Source organism: Acartia tonsa, chromosome 13 (genome assembly GCF_053477335.1).
Source record: "Acartia tonsa isolate MP-2025a chromosome 13, ASM5347733v1, whole genome shotgun sequence".
Classification (NCBI taxonomy): domain Eukaryota; kingdom Metazoa; phylum Arthropoda; class Copepoda; order Calanoida; family Acartiidae; genus Acartia; species Acartia tonsa.
In genome coordinates, this window is record NC_137272.1 from 31,982,772 (window position 1) to 32,000,114 (window position 17,343).

The 17,343-nt window shown below is 30.6% G+C and overlaps 1 protein-coding gene across 1 annotated transcript in view; it reads right to left on the reverse strand.

Annotated features, from left to right (window-relative positions):
* LOC145335254 (toll-like receptor 6) overlaps positions 1-17,343 on the reverse strand; it is a 92,605-nt gene that overhangs the window by 60,311 nt on the left and 14,951 nt on the right. Inside the window, exons 5-8 of the mRNA XM_080180993.1 lie at positions 14,099-14,201; positions 10,388-10,465; positions 9,686-9,776; positions 985-1,098 (exon numbers count right to left, since the gene is read on the reverse strand). Of these exons, the coding sequence (XP_080037119.1) occupies positions 985-1,098; positions 9,686-9,776; positions 10,388-10,465; positions 14,099-14,201 (386 nt within the window). The remainder of the gene's footprint in view (positions 1-984; positions 1,099-9,685; positions 9,777-10,387; positions 10,466-14,098; positions 14,202-17,343) is intronic.

Genomic DNA, 17,343 nt, shown 5'->3' on the forward strand with positions numbered 1-17,343 from the left:
TATCTATCTATCTATCTATCTATCTATCTATCTATCTATCTATCTATCTATCTATCTATCTATCTATCTATCTATCTATCTATCTATCTATCTATCTATCTATCTATCTATCTATCTATCTATCTATCTATCTATCTATCTATCTATCTATCTATCTATCTATCTATCTATCTATCTATCTATCTATCTATCTATCTATCTATCTATCTATCTATCTATCTATCTATCTATCTATCTATCTATCTATCTATCTATCTATCTATCTATCTATCTATCTATCTATCTATCTATCTATCTATCTATCTATCTATCTATCTATCTATCTATCTATCTATCTATCTATCTATCTATCTATCTATCTATCTATCTATCTATCTATCTATCTATCTATCTATCTATCTATCTATCTATCTATCTATCTATCCATCTATCCATCTATCCATCTATCCATCTATCTATCTATTATACCTCTGTAAGGCTATTATGAGTAAGATCCAATAGGAGTAGGTTATGAAGTGGAAGGAAGGCTGCTCTGTCTATCCATCTATCTATCTATCTAACTAACCATCTATCTATCCATTTATTTATCCATTTTTCTATCTATCTATCTAATCTCTGTTAGGCTATTATGAGTAAGATCCAATTGGAGCAGGTTATGTAGTGGAAGGAAGGCTGCTCTGTCTATCCATCTATCTATCTATTTAACTAACCATCTATCTATCCATCTATCTATCTATCTATCTATCTATCTATCTAACTAACAATCTATCTATCCATATATCTATCCATCTATCTATCCATCTATCTATCCATCTATCTATCCATCTATCTATCCAACTATCTATCCAACTATCTATCCATCTATCTATCCATCTATCTATCCATCTATCTATCCATCTATCTATCCATCTACCTATCTATATGTATTATGTATATAAATCATCTATCCATCTATCTATCTATTTATCTATCTATCTACCTTACCTCTGTTAGGCTATTATGAGTAAGATCCAATAGGAGTAGGTTATGAAGTGGGAGAAAGGCTGCTCTGTCTATTCCCGAGATCTTATTGTAGCTGGCGGATAAGTGCTGTAGGCTCTGAAATATAATATAAATTAATCATTTTTCTTTAATATTTGTGAATCCTGTTTTTTTTAAACGTTTAGACTCTCAACCTAATGAACCAACCAATCAAAATTCATTAAAAGTCACTAAAGTTGCTAACCCAACGAATAAGAAAACGTTTTTATAAAACCTTGGGGACTAGTGTAATAAACAGCCCATTGTCCCCTCCCTTCCTGCATCTAATATGATCTTATGTGAATAAAAAATTTGCAGTTGGAATAATTTTTATAAATGTTTTAAACAAGAATAATTTTCTTCATAGCTTGCGCAGTAATAACAAGAATATTAAGACGCAGAGAGAGAGAGGGGACAATGGGCTGTTTATTACACTAGTTCCCAAAGTTTTATAATTCGATTAATTAACAACTTTAGGGACTATAATTTTGATTGGTTGGTTCTTTATCTTGAGTGTTTAAAATTTTCAACAACTAATTATAATCTAATGAAGGTGTAATTTTGTGTATAATCATTGATTAGGGATGTATATCAATTTATCGGCTATTGTCTTATCCCTTTATATCTCTGATATTGGACTGTCTGTTGGTAGGACAAGTTATAGAGTAGCTTCGCTACTAACACCACCACGGCACAACTAATGTGAATAAAAAAGTTATGCGGTCAGAATATATGAATATTAATATTGAGCTAACATTATAACAAGGATGACAACATCCATAAGGTCAGAATATATGAATATTAATATTGCGCTAACATTATAACAAGGATGACAACATCCATAAGGTCAGAATATTTGAATATTGAGAACATCCATAAGGTCTGAATATATGTATATAAATATTGCGCTAACATTATAACAAGGATGACAACATCCATAAGATCAGAATATATGAATATTAATATTGAGCTAACATTATAACAAGGATGACAACTTAGATAGATAGATAGCTATATAGATAGATATATAGTTGGATAAATAGATAGATAGATAGATAGAATGCATAAAATAACTATTAAGTGCATATAGGCCGCAATGGGGAGAAACATAAAAATAAATGAACAAGGATGACAACACCCATAAAAGCGAAGCTCACAAAGGATTAATTCAGTTCCTCTATAATTAGGACATGTTCAAACGTCTAGAATAATAGCATAAAACCACCCTAAGAAGATACTTATGAACCTTACCCAAAAATATAAATAATTCAGACCAGCAATTTTAGAGATCTTAGGAGTCAGACAAAAAAAACTTTACAACTTTACTGTATAGGATTAATTACTTATTTTCATTTGTATATGATTTTTTAAATTTTCTTTATACGAAAAAAAAGTTTAAATTATTTGACACCCGTTACCAAATTTACGGAAATTTGCCTCTGTGTTTTGACACCCTTGTTTACTCTATATCTGCAGTAATATCAATATAAACACACTTTCATGTACTTTTATTTTACATGTTTTATACTTTCTCTCTCTAGCCTTCTATCTATCCATCTATCTATCTATCTATTTAACCATCTATCTATCTATCTATTTAACCATCTATCTATCTATCTATTTAACCATCTATCTATCTATCTATTTAACCATCTATCTATCCATCTATCTTACCATCTATAAAATTACATATTACTTAGAGGTTACCTCACAAAAAAAATATTTTATATATTAATTCAGACATTACAAATTGTTTCGAGCATGTTTGCTCTCTTCAGATGTCAATGTAAAATCAATATTAAATTCAATGATTTTTGCAAATATTTTAGAAGATTTTTCAAGAATTTATATATTTTTACATATCTAATTGTCTATCTTTCTTTTTCTTTTTGCCTTCCCTTCTCTCCCTATCTTCTTTTTTCTTTCTCTCCCATAACAACCCTCTATTTAAAATTTACATATGATATAAATAAAATAATTTTTATATTTTTTCTCAATTTGCTATGCTTCCTATATTTTATTATGTACAATTTATAATATGTCAAACTTTACCAGGGAATAAGGGTTGGAGCAATGAAAGGATGTTAAGTAATTTTCTATATATTTATCAAGTTTATTGTAAATCTTGGTGTTTTCCCTCAAAGTGACTATCGAACACTAACCCCCCCCCCATAATTTTTAAAATAAATTGAAAATAAAGGAAGGTAATTTTTACCCTATGCATCACCCCTGCAGGGGCCCTAACCGTTGCTATTCTAAAGTTATAATGAAACAAACCAAAACCCTTATATGTTCAAATTAGTTAAAATAAGAAATTAATTGTAGGGGCGAAGATTAATTTTTCATCCATTGCCCTAGCTAACCCTTTTAAAATTTATTGAATAATTTTTTTGTCTGCGGGGTTTAAATCAGTTACGGTAACAAATGTTACCCCGGGTGTGCATTCACTACCGCATCAGGGATCTAAAGGGATAAGACAATCACCGATAAATTGGTGTACATCCCCCAATGATGATACACAAAATAACCCTTTCTGTATATTACAATCAGTGATCGACACATTTGTACTATCAACTCAATAAATCAACCGATCAAAATTCATTAAAGTCCTCGAAGTTATTAAGCCATATAACACCCCATATAACTAATATTAAATAATACACGGGTTTCATAGCCATTTTATAGTAGTATTGACACAGTTGAATATGAGGCTGTAATTATACTCTCATACTAGGATAATAAATATCTAAAAGACATTTAATATTTATGTCATAAATCATATTTTATCTAATAATATCGAAACATAGCTTTGTAATTAGAAACAGTAAAGCTATTCAGAGATTTAAAGGGATAAGACAATGGCCGATAATTTGATGTAAATTCTCTATGATGTTACACAAAAATACACCTTCTTAGATTAAAGTTAGTGATTAAAAAAATTGATCACCCAACTTAATAAATCAAACAATCAAAATTCACTAGAGTCACCAAATTTGTAAAGCCAACGAATAAGAAACCGTTATTTCAAAACTTTGGGGACTAGTGTAATAAAAAGCCCATTATCCCTTTTCTCTCTGAAAAAACTCTTTAGTACATAGATATTTTAACCCTCTTACACCTTTTACATCGTTCTAAGTAAATGAAATCTCTGTTATATTAAGATTTTAAGGGGAAAAAGTAATAATATGAAGAAAAATTAATCATTATTAGAGCAAAATGTACTGTTTTTATCAAGTATTATCAATAGCAAGCTTAAAATATTATAAATAAAGAATACCATTTCCAGTATCGCTTCGAAACCGATTAATATCCGGTGGATTAAAAGTGTTCTACGAATATAAAAATGTACAATCATAAGAATAATAACAGTTTTTTCGGCATCTCGGGCTAAAAAACACTGATTTTAATCTTATAATTGTACATTTTTATATCCGCGGAAAACTGTCTATAAAACGATGCGATAAATAACTTTTCTTCCGTAAATTATGAATGAAGAAATTTAAAGGCTATATCTTAGGGGTATAGAAATTATTCACGGGGGGTTTAGGAGAGATGAATTTTAGGGATGTTGGGGCTGTGCATTAAAAACCGCGTCATAACTAAAGACATTAAAAATATCAAACGTAGACCCATTAGCCAGACTTAACAAATAGCAGGGGAGAGGATACATTATGCTTTTTATTACACTTTTCTTTATTCATATCAACTTTAGGGACTTTTATTGAATTTTGATTGGTTGGTTCATTAAGTTAAGTGTCCAAACGTTTCAAACACTAATTGTAATTTACAGAAGGGGTAATTTTATTCATCATCATTTGGGATGTACATTAATTTATCGGCCATTGTATTATCCCGTTGGATTCCTGAACAATTGACCTTTAACAATTAGAACTTCCACTTAAAGACATGCAATTAAAGGATTTTTTTATGCCTACAATAACTTATTTGCTATTTTGTTTTTTAGCGTATATGAAAGACAGGAAGGGAGGGGATATTAGACTGTAAGTTACACTGGTACCCAAAGATTTTATCTATTTTGTTGGTTCAAAAACATTAGGTACTTTTATTGAATTTTAATTGGTTGCTTCCAAACTAGAAGTGTCCAAACTTTTTAATTAATCATTTTATCTACAGAAGGTGTGATTTGGTTAATCATCATTGGGGATGTACAATTTATGTATATAAGGTAAACCTGATAAATCGTGAAAAAAATGCGTAAGTGAATACACACCCTAGAATCAATGACCCTAAAGCTCTTCATAATAATATGTGCATAAATTATAATAAGGACCGCTTTTTTACAGACATACGGAAAGACATGCATGATTTGGAAGCGAAGTTGCAGTCTAATTATGGTTCGTCTATACTTACTAAGTTTTTATCATAGATTATTTTACTTAATCTTGTTCGAATCTGAGAGGTTAACCATCAGGGATGAAAAATTAGACGGTAAACAAACCGGTGCCCAAAGTTTTTCATTCTTAAATTTGGGTAATTTCATTTAATCTTGAAAGGTCGGTCAAAATTTGCTGTCTACAAAGTTATTCAATAAAAAGGATTATATTTTGGCTATCGTATTTTGGAATGTAGCATTTTATTGTCCATTGTCTTATCCCTAAAGATCCATGTTAACCATGCATGCCTTCATTTCCATGATTTTCACAAAGAATCCCCCCGCCCCCCAACAACCACCCTAAAGTGTCAAGCATATATGATTGAACGGATGGGGGGGTGGTTTATTTTGGGTATAAGAGTGGGGGGGGGTGGTAGAGGATTAATTAGGGGAAGGGAAAATATATGCATATTATAAGGTGGAAGAGGGGGGGGGGCGTGGAGGGGTAGAAGAAGAAATCAATTGGTTTTTCGTTATAGTAGCCAAAAGTAAAACTCATAAAGCAATCCTATTTTATAAAATAGTAAGTATTTTTTGACAGTCCGCTTACCAATGAACCAATTTAATTTTAAATTTTATAGAAGCATCACATCGCTTTCTGGATGGTTTTAGGCTATGTTATCTCTAAATGAAAGACTTTGAATGGTTTAAGATCAAACAAATTTAAAGTCCAGTTTAGGAGTGTTATGGTCTAATAAAACAATAAAATCGACAGGTTTATTGCTATTTTAAATATTTGTGATTTTATATAGACATTCATATTATGAATAAGTGGCATGTTAAAGAAATATTCGAATTATAGAAAAGTTATCCGTCAAAAATCTGTCTTTCTATCTATCTATTTATCTGCAGGGAGGGAGGATAAATTGGAAAATAAATAATGGTTTTCAAAGTTTTATAAACACGAAATCTCATTTGCTGGCTTAAAAGCTTAGGAGATTTTTGTTTAATCTTGAGTTAGTTGTCCAAATTATTCCACAAATACAGGAGTATTTTGTGTATCGTAATTTGGGGTGTACAGTGATCATTTTATCATCCATTGTCTTATCCTTTAAGATCATATCTACCCAAATAACACAAAAAAAATCTTACAAACATCTATCTATCCATCTATCTACCTATCTACCTATCTACCTATCTATGTATCTAACTATCCAACTATCTATCTACCTATCTATTTGAATAATATACAGTGAGTGAAGTAATCTTTTATAAATCTGAATATCATTATTAAGTCTTGAATATATGTATGTTTCTCTCTCTCTCTCTCTCTCTCTCTCTCCTTTGATTTTTGTCTGTCCTTTCAAAATCCGAACAATGTACTAATAAAATGTCCTTTAATTTTTGCGGTCAATTAAATCCTTAACTTAAAAACTTTTAAGGATTTCCTTACAATTTTAGTGTATTTCTTTTAATCAATTTCAATCTATTTTCATATCCATCAATCTATCTATCTATCTCTTTATCTGTATATTTATCTATTTTACAAATCTCAAGGGCGAATTGATTTATATCCATCTTATATTATTGTAAAAACGTGTCTTTTGGTGATTGGGGTCGAGTATTGAAAGGTAGAAGATAATAGAAAAAGAGAGAGAGAGAGAGAGAGAGAGAGAGAGAGAGAGAGAGAGAGAGAGAGAGAGAGAGAGAGAGAGAGAGACAGATAAAGATAAAGATAGAGAGAGAGAGAGACAGAGAGAGACAGGACAGACAGAGAGACAGAGAAAGAGAGACAGAGAGAGAGATAGATAAAGAGAGTAAATCAGAAAAATGATAAATTTGACTTTCAGGAAGTAGATAAAATAGATAGAAAAATAGATAACAAAGTAGATTGATGAATGAAAATATAAACTTATAAAGGTTCCTATAGTTGTTTACTACTCTAGTATAACAGTATAATTACAGCCTAGGCTAACCTTATACTCCACTGTTATTACAACTGGTATAAAATGTCTTTAGAACTCTTCATATTATCAGCAGGGATCTTAAGGGATAAGACAATGGAGGAAAAATGTGATAAAAATTCCCTATAATGATAAACAAAATTAACCCTTCTTAGATTAAGATTAGAGGCTGAAAAGTTTGGAAACTAATAGTTTTAAACTAACTAATTATAATTCATTTGAAGTTCCGAAAGTTGTAAAGCCAACGAATAAGCCAAAGTGGTTATAAAACTTTGGGTATCATTTATTTATGATCCATTGCCAAATCCCCCTAACCCCGGAGTACATATTCCTAAATATTAAAGATTATTGTTTAAGATTACCATCAATTTATCAAAAACTTTTTTTTTCTATAGATTTCCCCCAATCTCTGCAATATTGTAAAACAGCGAAATGATAGAATAATCCAACTGGTTTGGAGCTTTACCACTACCATGGAGAACCTAATCGGTTCAGTAGTTATCGAAATGATAAGCTACAGACAAAATGCTTACTACTTTATATAATATGATATTCAACCTAAACTAATGAAATTTTGGATCATAGTAAGAAAATGAAGTAGCGGGTTTCGTCGGCTTTTCTCCTATATATAGCACCTGCGGGGGGCCTATAACCCTGCGGGGCAATCAATAACATTTACCTAACATAAACAATAAAAAGCTACTGTGAAAATACGACGAAATTCGGTACTTCGTTTTCTTTCCATGATCCCAATTTTTTGCTATTTATTATTTTTTGCAGTTTTACTGTGTAACATGTATTATTACTTGTCTAACTTTTGACACAGCGACGGAAATTAGGTTTTACTTGGAATTAATGAACCTTACATGGATGTTGGAAAAACACAGGGGTATGTCAATGGTATATAAATAAGGTTTTACTTGGAATTTATGAACCTTACATGAAAGTTGGAAAAACACAGGGGTATATCAATGGTATATAAATCAGGTTTTACTTGGAATTAATGAACCTTACATGGATATTGGAAAACACAGAGGTATGTCCATAGCAGATAAATTAGGTTTTACTTGGAATTAATGAACCTTACATGAATGTTGGAAAACACAGGGGTATGTCAATAGCAGATTATTCTTATATTATTTAATAATCATACACTATTTGCCAACAACCTTTCTGTCAGCTAACAACAGGACCGATATGGTTCTCCTTTACAGTAAAGCTTCTTACAGATCCTAGGAAGGATTATAACAATCTTCTGGGAGGGTACCAACCCAAGACAAATCGCCCCTGGAAAATCAACCCACATATTTTTACTTTTTCTTATTAAAACCTTAATGTAAAGTGGTGGGTTGACTCTCCCCCACCACCCTTATCTCAAGAGCCCCTAGAGACCTATAGGGGCGTAACCGCTGGTTCTCAATAAAGAAAACAAAAAAGCCTCTTAACTATCTTTTTAACAATTTCTATATTAATCAATCTATTTGTGTATTACTATGTTTATTTACCTATCCATCTATCTACCAACTAATATGTTCAAGTATCGAAAAAAAGGTTATTTTTTTGGATATATCCCACAATACTACAAACAAGTATTTTGAAATATTTTTCCATTATTTTTTATCGATGAGAATAATCTCTATAACTCAACTTAATTGTTGGTCTATCTTTCCGTTAGTTGCAAAAATTGACTTTCTGAAATTGACTTGATTCTAAATGAGGTCAGGGATCTAAAGGGATAATACAATGGCTGTAAATTGATGTACATCCCTAATAATAATACACAAAATTACCCCTTCTCTAGATTGTAATTAGTGGTTGTAACGTTCGAACACTCAACTTAATAAACTAACCAATCAAAATCCATTACAAGTTATTTAGCTAACGAATAATTATAAAACGTTGGGGACTAGTGTAATATACAGGCTATTGTCCCCTCTCTCTATGGCTATTAACTAAAAGTTGTTATCTTCTTTTTTGTAAGAACACTCTAACTTTTAGGAAATATATATTTACTCCTTGCCCTCTTTTTTCTTCTTAGAATTATATATTCAAGATTTTATAACCATAACGTTGAAAAAATAGGAGTTTAATTGACAATACCTGTTTTTGTGTGTGTGTTTTATTGCTTTTTTGGCATTTAAACTTGCCCAAGATATCAAAAATCTAACTATATGTAAAGACTAAAATCTAACACCAAATTCTAAAACTTTTTGTATGCAACTTTTTCAGAAAAAGTCTAAGGGGAATAAGTTCAAATCATTAAGAAATTCTTTTCGATTTATTTTAAAAGAAAATAAAAGAAAGAAAACTTTAATCTATCATTCTATCTATTCATCTATCTACTTATCTACCTATCTATTAAACTTACCTCCAAGCCATCGAATGAGTTAGCCTCCAAAGAATTGATGTTATTATTTGAAATATCCAAATTTGATAGTTTATCCAAACTTCTAAATTGCCTAAAAATATTAAAAACATATATTTCTTGTATAGAATAAACAGCACGACAATTTGAAGGACAATATTACTTTTCCTTCGACCTACTACTTCTAATGTATATAGGAGTGGGATAAAGGACAGCCAAAATAAGTATCTATTCAATTATGATTTTAAGAAGGTGAGTTACAGCATATAATTTTATGCTCAAATCTGTTCTTCTTAGAAAGATATATAATAAAAGGGTTGGTTGTCTGTAGGATATTACTTGAATCTTTGACATCTTTCTTCATATCCATCTATCTGTCCAATAATTTAATTGCCTGTCCTATTTTAGCTATAATGGTTGGAATTAATTTGAGGCATTTAATCAAATTTTGTGATTATGGTATTTTCAGATATATAAAAGGCGTTTGACTGTATCCCATATTCTCAAATGTAACATTATTATTTATAAATAGATTTTAGAATGTTCAAGTTGTTTTCTACATATTTATCCATATTTTTGTCCAATATCTATCCTTTTCTTACCAGCCTTTCAATTTGTTTGTCTATCCATCTATTTACTTAACTATCTATTTATTTATCTATCAATCAATCTTTACTCCATGAATCCATCTATCTATCTATTTACCTGGGTGATATTTTGTTGATATAGTTTGAAGCAACTTTGAGTGTATGAAGGTTGGACAAACGACTGAATGTCTTTCTCCTAAAAAAAAGATGTATATTAGACTAATTAATATAAAAGAACAGTATAATAGAGTTAGAATAGAGAAATTATACAACTTCTGACAAAAAGTTAATGATCATGTTTACTTTGTAATTCAGTGTTTTAATTCTGTCAACAAATAAGAAAATCAGTCTAATAGTGATTTTCAGACGGAAAGACAGACGGATAGACCTTAGGGTGATAAAAACAAAGATTCTTCAATAAATGTTCCTCCTCTCTGAATCATTTTTAGTAAGCTTTTTCCCTTTATAACAATTAAACCTTTCCTAAGACTGCATAACAATACAAAAGATGTAACAAAATGTTTATATCTAAACATATTAAAATTCCAACTAAAATGTATGAATTCAAAAAACAAGATGGCTGACAAATATTCTGTCGAACAGAGCAGACAACTATTTAATATGATTAAATTTAAGGATACTAAAATCATATTTAAAATATGTACTTCAGTATTACATCCAATTTATTCTTTTATAAAATCACTACCATGATCTTTGTCTCCCCTGTTCTATTTATTCCACATGTTTATCCCTAGCCCGCAGGTGTTGTTGTTGTAGACATTATTAAATTTTTCCCGCCCAATTTTTTTCTCATTTGTCAACCTGTCAACAGAATGGTCAACTTTTTAAAAATTTCTTTTTACTTTTTTCTTTTCGATTTTAACTGAAAGTTTTTAGAACCTAAGCTTAAGAATGTGTTATATTTTAGTTTTCATATATTATGCCTTAAATGTTATCAACAAAAACAAATATTTTAATATTTAATTCAAAAGGTAAAATGATATTTTGTATAACACTAAAGAAGGCACCAGATGGCAAAATGAGAAAGAATGAAAAAGGACCTGGGGTTCTAAGGACTTTTCATCCACTTTCATACACAATCACTCTTAGTCATAAAATTTATTTAATATAAATATTTACAAGAAAATTAAGTGATCATAGGGGATAAGACAATGGGAGTTAAAACAATATACATGTCTAATGATGATAAACAAAAAAACTCTTTCTGTAATTTAAAGTTATTGGTTGAAAAGTTTGGACACATCTAATTTGGAACCAACTAATCACAATTCAATAAAAGTACCCAAATTTTTTAAGCAAATTAATTAGATAATGTAGTTATAAAACTTTGGGTACCTGTATAATTTAAAGTCCAATGTCACTTTCTCCATAAGAAAATTTTATTATAAAAGGTGATTTGATTTTGATAATTTTTTAAACTGACAGAATAAGCTTTTTATTGAAAACCGTTTCTTAAATCAAAAAGTCTACAAAGTCTTTTGTGATATGAAATCTCCTACAACCTTAAAACCTGGCTCGAAGCAAAGGTCTTGGAAATATGTTAGACATGTCTCAACCTTTTTTACATAAACAATGCTAGACTGGAACAGAATTTCAATTTCTGTAAGGCTTGTAAAATATTGTATGTTATAATATTTATTTATGAAATTGCTTTATAGTTTATATCATATGTTAACCTTTTAATATCTACTTGTCTGTAACATTTTAGTTTTGTTGATTTGATTTGTTTTTAGGCATTTTTTCTACATTTGAAAATTGTGATTTTTGGATGTGAAAAAGGCGTTTGACTGTATACTTAATTCTTAAATAAAATAAACTGGCCGTGCATGTAATGTGTAGTATATATAATCATTAATGCCTATTGATTACATGTATTATTCATTGATGGATTTCAAAAACCAAAAATTAAATTAAATATTAAAAGATTTGTTATTGACAAGTTGTCAGTCTTTTTATTTGCTAAAATTATGGATAAAATTGTCTATTTTTGCCAAAAATTTAATGGTTTAACAAACACATACTCAAACACTATTATATCAACACATTTTCCTTTTAAAATAAATTCAATAATCAAAATTTTCTCTTTCTCTCTCTCCCTCTTTCTTTCTTTTCAATTCTTGAAATATATAAATTTCTTAAGAAAGCTAGAAAAGACCATTGACGCAAACTAGTTTTCTGAAAAACATACAGAAGAACACGACAGACAAAGATTGGAATAAAATTCACAGATTTTTCCATTTGTTTGGTAATTGACAACTCATCATAATCAATGCATGTGTCAAATGTTTGTAAATACAGTGAGGGAGGGTATATTGGACTGTAAATTACACTGGTATCCAAAGTTTCATAATTTGTTGGCTAAAAAACATTGGGTACTTTTATTGAATTTGTTGGTTTCAACAAAGTAGGGGTAATTTTGTTATCATATATTTCTTATCCCTTAGGATCCCTGATGTCAATAGGACCAACGGGATGGTTTTGATAATACCTGTCCAGGTTCCAGGCTGGAGAGAGAAAAATAATAAAATTTTTGCTTCACAGAAGAAAACATCAAAATAATTTCATTCCTTCTTTTGTTTCCAGGGACTGAGGGATAAGGCAACGAACAATACTTTTCCCCCCAATGTCTATCACAAAAAAATCTGCCATTGGTAGAACTGTAATTTCGGGGGAAATTAATATTACTGGCATTGTCCCCTCCCTCCCTTCTTTTGTTAGAAAAGTAGAAGATGGATAGATATACATTAGGATAAATGACGGTTTTTTACAAGCAAAACTCCTCAATAAAAAGTGTCTATTTGTTCGTCTGTTTTATGTTATTCTATAGTTTAGAGTACAATATCACGCTTAAATATGTTATCAATGAGGAAAAGAAAAAAATCCCTTAAAATAATAATTTTCTGTAGGTGAAGTAACACTAATTCCTATAGCAATAGTCAGAAAACTAATTTAAATCAGAGAGAGAGGGGACAATGGGCTGTTTATTACACGAGTCCTCTAAGTTTTATAAAAACGTTTTCTTGGGTCATCTCAAAAAAACGCCTAACCACTAATTGTTATCTACAGAAGAAGTAATTTTCTGTATCATCATTGGGGATGTACAAAATTTATCGGCCATTGTCTTATCCCTTTAGATCTTTGAATTTAAATTGTTTGAAATTAGTAAAAATCCGCAATAAACTTGTTTACGAAATCTTCTAAAAAACTTATTTTTCCCAAAGTATGTAAGTCTAGAGTAAAGGATCAAACGCTTTGATGCTATCAAAAAAGCACTTAAGAACACTTCAACTTTAAAGTTACATATTAAAAGTTGTTAAACGTCTTAGGGTTTGTAGGGTAAAAAATTGTAAGTAAGGGGAAAAATGTAAATATGTAACATAAATAGGTTAAAATAGATAGATATTAAGAAAAATAGATAGTTTTAAATAAGTATAGGTAGATAAAAATATATTCTTATAATAATTTAGAAGGATCTCGCTAACCAATAAACCGATATGGTTCTTCTTTACAGGGTACCTTTTCAAGTCCTTAGAAGGTTTTTAACTATTTTGTGGGAAGGGTTCCACTACTTTCCCAAGAGATACGCCCCTTGAAAAAAATGAGCCCCCCCCAAAAAAAAATCCGGATAAAACTACAATTGAAAGTAGGGGGTCGACTTACCCCCTCCCCCCCCCGTGCCCTCAAGAGCCCAATAGGCCTCTAGGGGCATAGACTTTAATATATATATATATATAGGATACAAGTAATATTGTGAAAAAAAAAGCAACCGAGAAAAACTACAGTAAACTGTTATAATACAAAATCTTACCTCAATTTCTCCATCCTATTTCTAGACAAATCCAGGTTGACGAGGTCTGCCAGTTCTGAGAAGATATCCCCAGCAAGATCTGACAGTTTGTTACCAGATAAATCTAAAATAAAAATAACATTATTAATCAGGGATCTAAAGGGATAAAATAAAGGGATAAGACCGATAAATTAATGTACATACCCAATGATGATAAATCTAAAATTAAAATACCATTATTAATCAGAGATCTAAAGAGATACGACAATGGCCGATAAATTGATGTACATCCTCAATGATGATACACAAACTTACCACTGCTGTACATTAAAAATAGTGGTTGAAACGTTTGAACGCTCAACTTATTAAATCAACCAATCATAACTCACTAAAGTCACTCACATTTTTGTAAACTTTGGGGACTAGTGTAATAAACAGCCCATTGTCTCCTCTTTCTCATAAAGTAGTAAAATTTTTTGGAGGTTTGACCGTTAAGATCTCACTAAGCACTGAACCGATAGAATTCTATATAATTATTAAAGTTAGGTTACAGTGTAAAGGTTAAGGTCTTTATTTTTATGAAAAGAAATTTATATTCTTCCCATATTCGCATTTGGTGAACGAAAAATAATGAAGGAAAAAAGTGTTGTAAATCCATTTATTATCCTTCCTTGTCTGTTCCCTGCCTGTTATATAACTCTGATTAATAACCATAAATTTTCCTTTATAGAAATTGTTGAAAATTCTCTGCAATTTCCCTCATTTTAAAATTGGACCATAACCCCCCCCCCCCCATAACCCCGGCAGACCATAAGTAAATTTTATTAACATTAAATGAGGGATAGGACAATGGATTATAAATTAACACATATCACCAATTATGATAAACAAAATTATTAGTTTAAATTTGGACATTTCTAGTTTGTTCCTACCAATCCAAATCAAGATTTAATATAAGTATCTAAAACTTTTAATCCCTCAAATGAGAGAAGGTGCATATAAAACTTTGGGTACCAGTATAATTACAATCATTAGAAACAGAATTTACAGCCTAATAAAACAAAATTGTTTTTCTTTTGGTGCAATATTCCTGTCTAATAGGGGGGAGGGGAGCTTTAACAGGCCAATTTAATATTCAGAGATTTTTGATGAAAATTCTTATGTAATTGAAAAATGTGGGGCTATATTTTTATGCAGTTTCTCAGCTATGACAAGATATGTATACCTAAAAATGAAATTTTAACATTAAGTCAATATGATTTCAAAACATATAATTGACATAAAACATGTAAGACATTAAGCCATAAATAACCATCAAGTAACGCTTATCTAATAATGACTTATGACTTTCTTAATCGATATCTTAATCTTGAGATAGTTATAGGCTATTTTCTTCATCTAAGTCATTTCTGTCCCATTTGTCCCCTTCTAGAACAGAACCCCTGGATGCTAGGGGCGCAGCTGCTAATTTAAACAAAAGTATAGTAACAAGAATTTTTTTTTTAAGATCATGAAAATGTTTATGGATCTTGCTTCCTATTTCTTTCAACACCTCTTAAACTGTTTCGTCTGTTGAAAAAAAATCCCAGGGAAACATGGATACGACAATCCTTATATAAAAAAGTAACGGGATGTTTGTCTGTCTTTCTGTACCTAAGGATCTCAGCTGAACCGATATGGTTCTCATTTACAATGTAGCTTCTCTTAGGTCCTGGGAAGGTTTATAACTATTTTGGGGGAGGGTATCACCATCCTCCCAAGAGAAATATGGGGGAAAAAGGGGTTGCAAATTAATTTAAAATTCATTGTCCTCTCCCTCCCTGGACAAATATTTTCTCATTGCATAAAAAAGTTTTTTCTTCACAAAATATATTTTTTGCAGAATTCCTCATAACTATTTCAATGAAAGATAGATGGAAAAATAAAAAAAACAAAGAGAAAAGGGATTAAAACAGATAAGAAGGAGAGAAAAATAAATATAAAAAAGATAGAGATATAATTTTCTATAAAAAAGAGAAAAGTAGAAAAAGAAAACAAAAGATACAGAGAGAGATAATTATATAGATAGAGAGAGAGTTAAGGATATAATATTAAGAGAGAGATAGAGGGAGAGAGACAGATGGATGGATAGATAGATAGAGAGAGAGGGAGAGAGAGGTTGAGAAAGAGAGACAGAGAGAGACACAGTGAGAGAGAGAGAGAGAGAGAGAGAGAGAGAGACAGAGAGACAGAGAGAGAGAGAGAGAGAGAGAGACAGACAGAAACAGAGAAACAGAGAGAGAGAGAGAGAGAGAGAGAGACAAAGTAATTATTGTTGCAGCTTCGCTTCTTTAGATATACATTTCTACTTTTTTAAAAAGAATTATTAAACTGGATTGATATGTATAGAAATATAAGAAGAGATGAAATAAAATACAGTACAACCATATAACAACAAGGATGACAACATCCAATAAATTTTAATACTAAAAAATCTTAAAATTATAAAAACTTATTTACATTTTACGAAGTTATTGAAGAGTTCCAAAAGATTCAAAATACCAATAAAAAAAATGTAATTGAATTAAAGAAATGAAATCATACCGCATTGATGATAAAGTATTTTTACCCTAGCCGAGAATGAGGGTCACAATAGTTTTTCTTCTATTCTACACGTGTGTTGCAAGTCATAAAAAACACACGACAAGTGCAAAACCTACCAACAGACCAAACTGTAGAGCAGCTTTGCTACTCTGCAAATATATTTCAATATAATTGAATTTAGGTTCATAGAAGCTTGTTTCATCATTTCCGATAGATTAATACTTCACACAGAGAGAGAGGACAATGGGACTATTCCCAAAAGTTTATAATAACGTTTTTTATTGGTTGACTTTGGAGACTTAGTGAATTTTGATTGGTTGGCTTATTAAGTTGAGTGTTCAAACGTTCCAACCACTAATTTTAATCTGCAGAAGAGGAAATTTTGTGTTCATCAATTGGGATGTACATCAATTTATCGGCCATTGTCTTATCCCTCTGGATTCCTGATCCTGTCCTTAGTCTCATTTTCATTACCTAACATTCCATCTTTATTTTTTTGCTTTTGTGTTTTTTTGAAAGTAAGAAACCCTTGAATTAAAACCCTTTGCTTGCAGGACCTTTGTCTGGAAGCTTAAACTTTGCATGGTATTAAGTTGCGCCTGTTTTGGGCCAGGGCACTACCACTTTCTCTCATATTAATGTCGCGCATCTGACATTGCAGCAGTAGGTACAACTTTTAATGT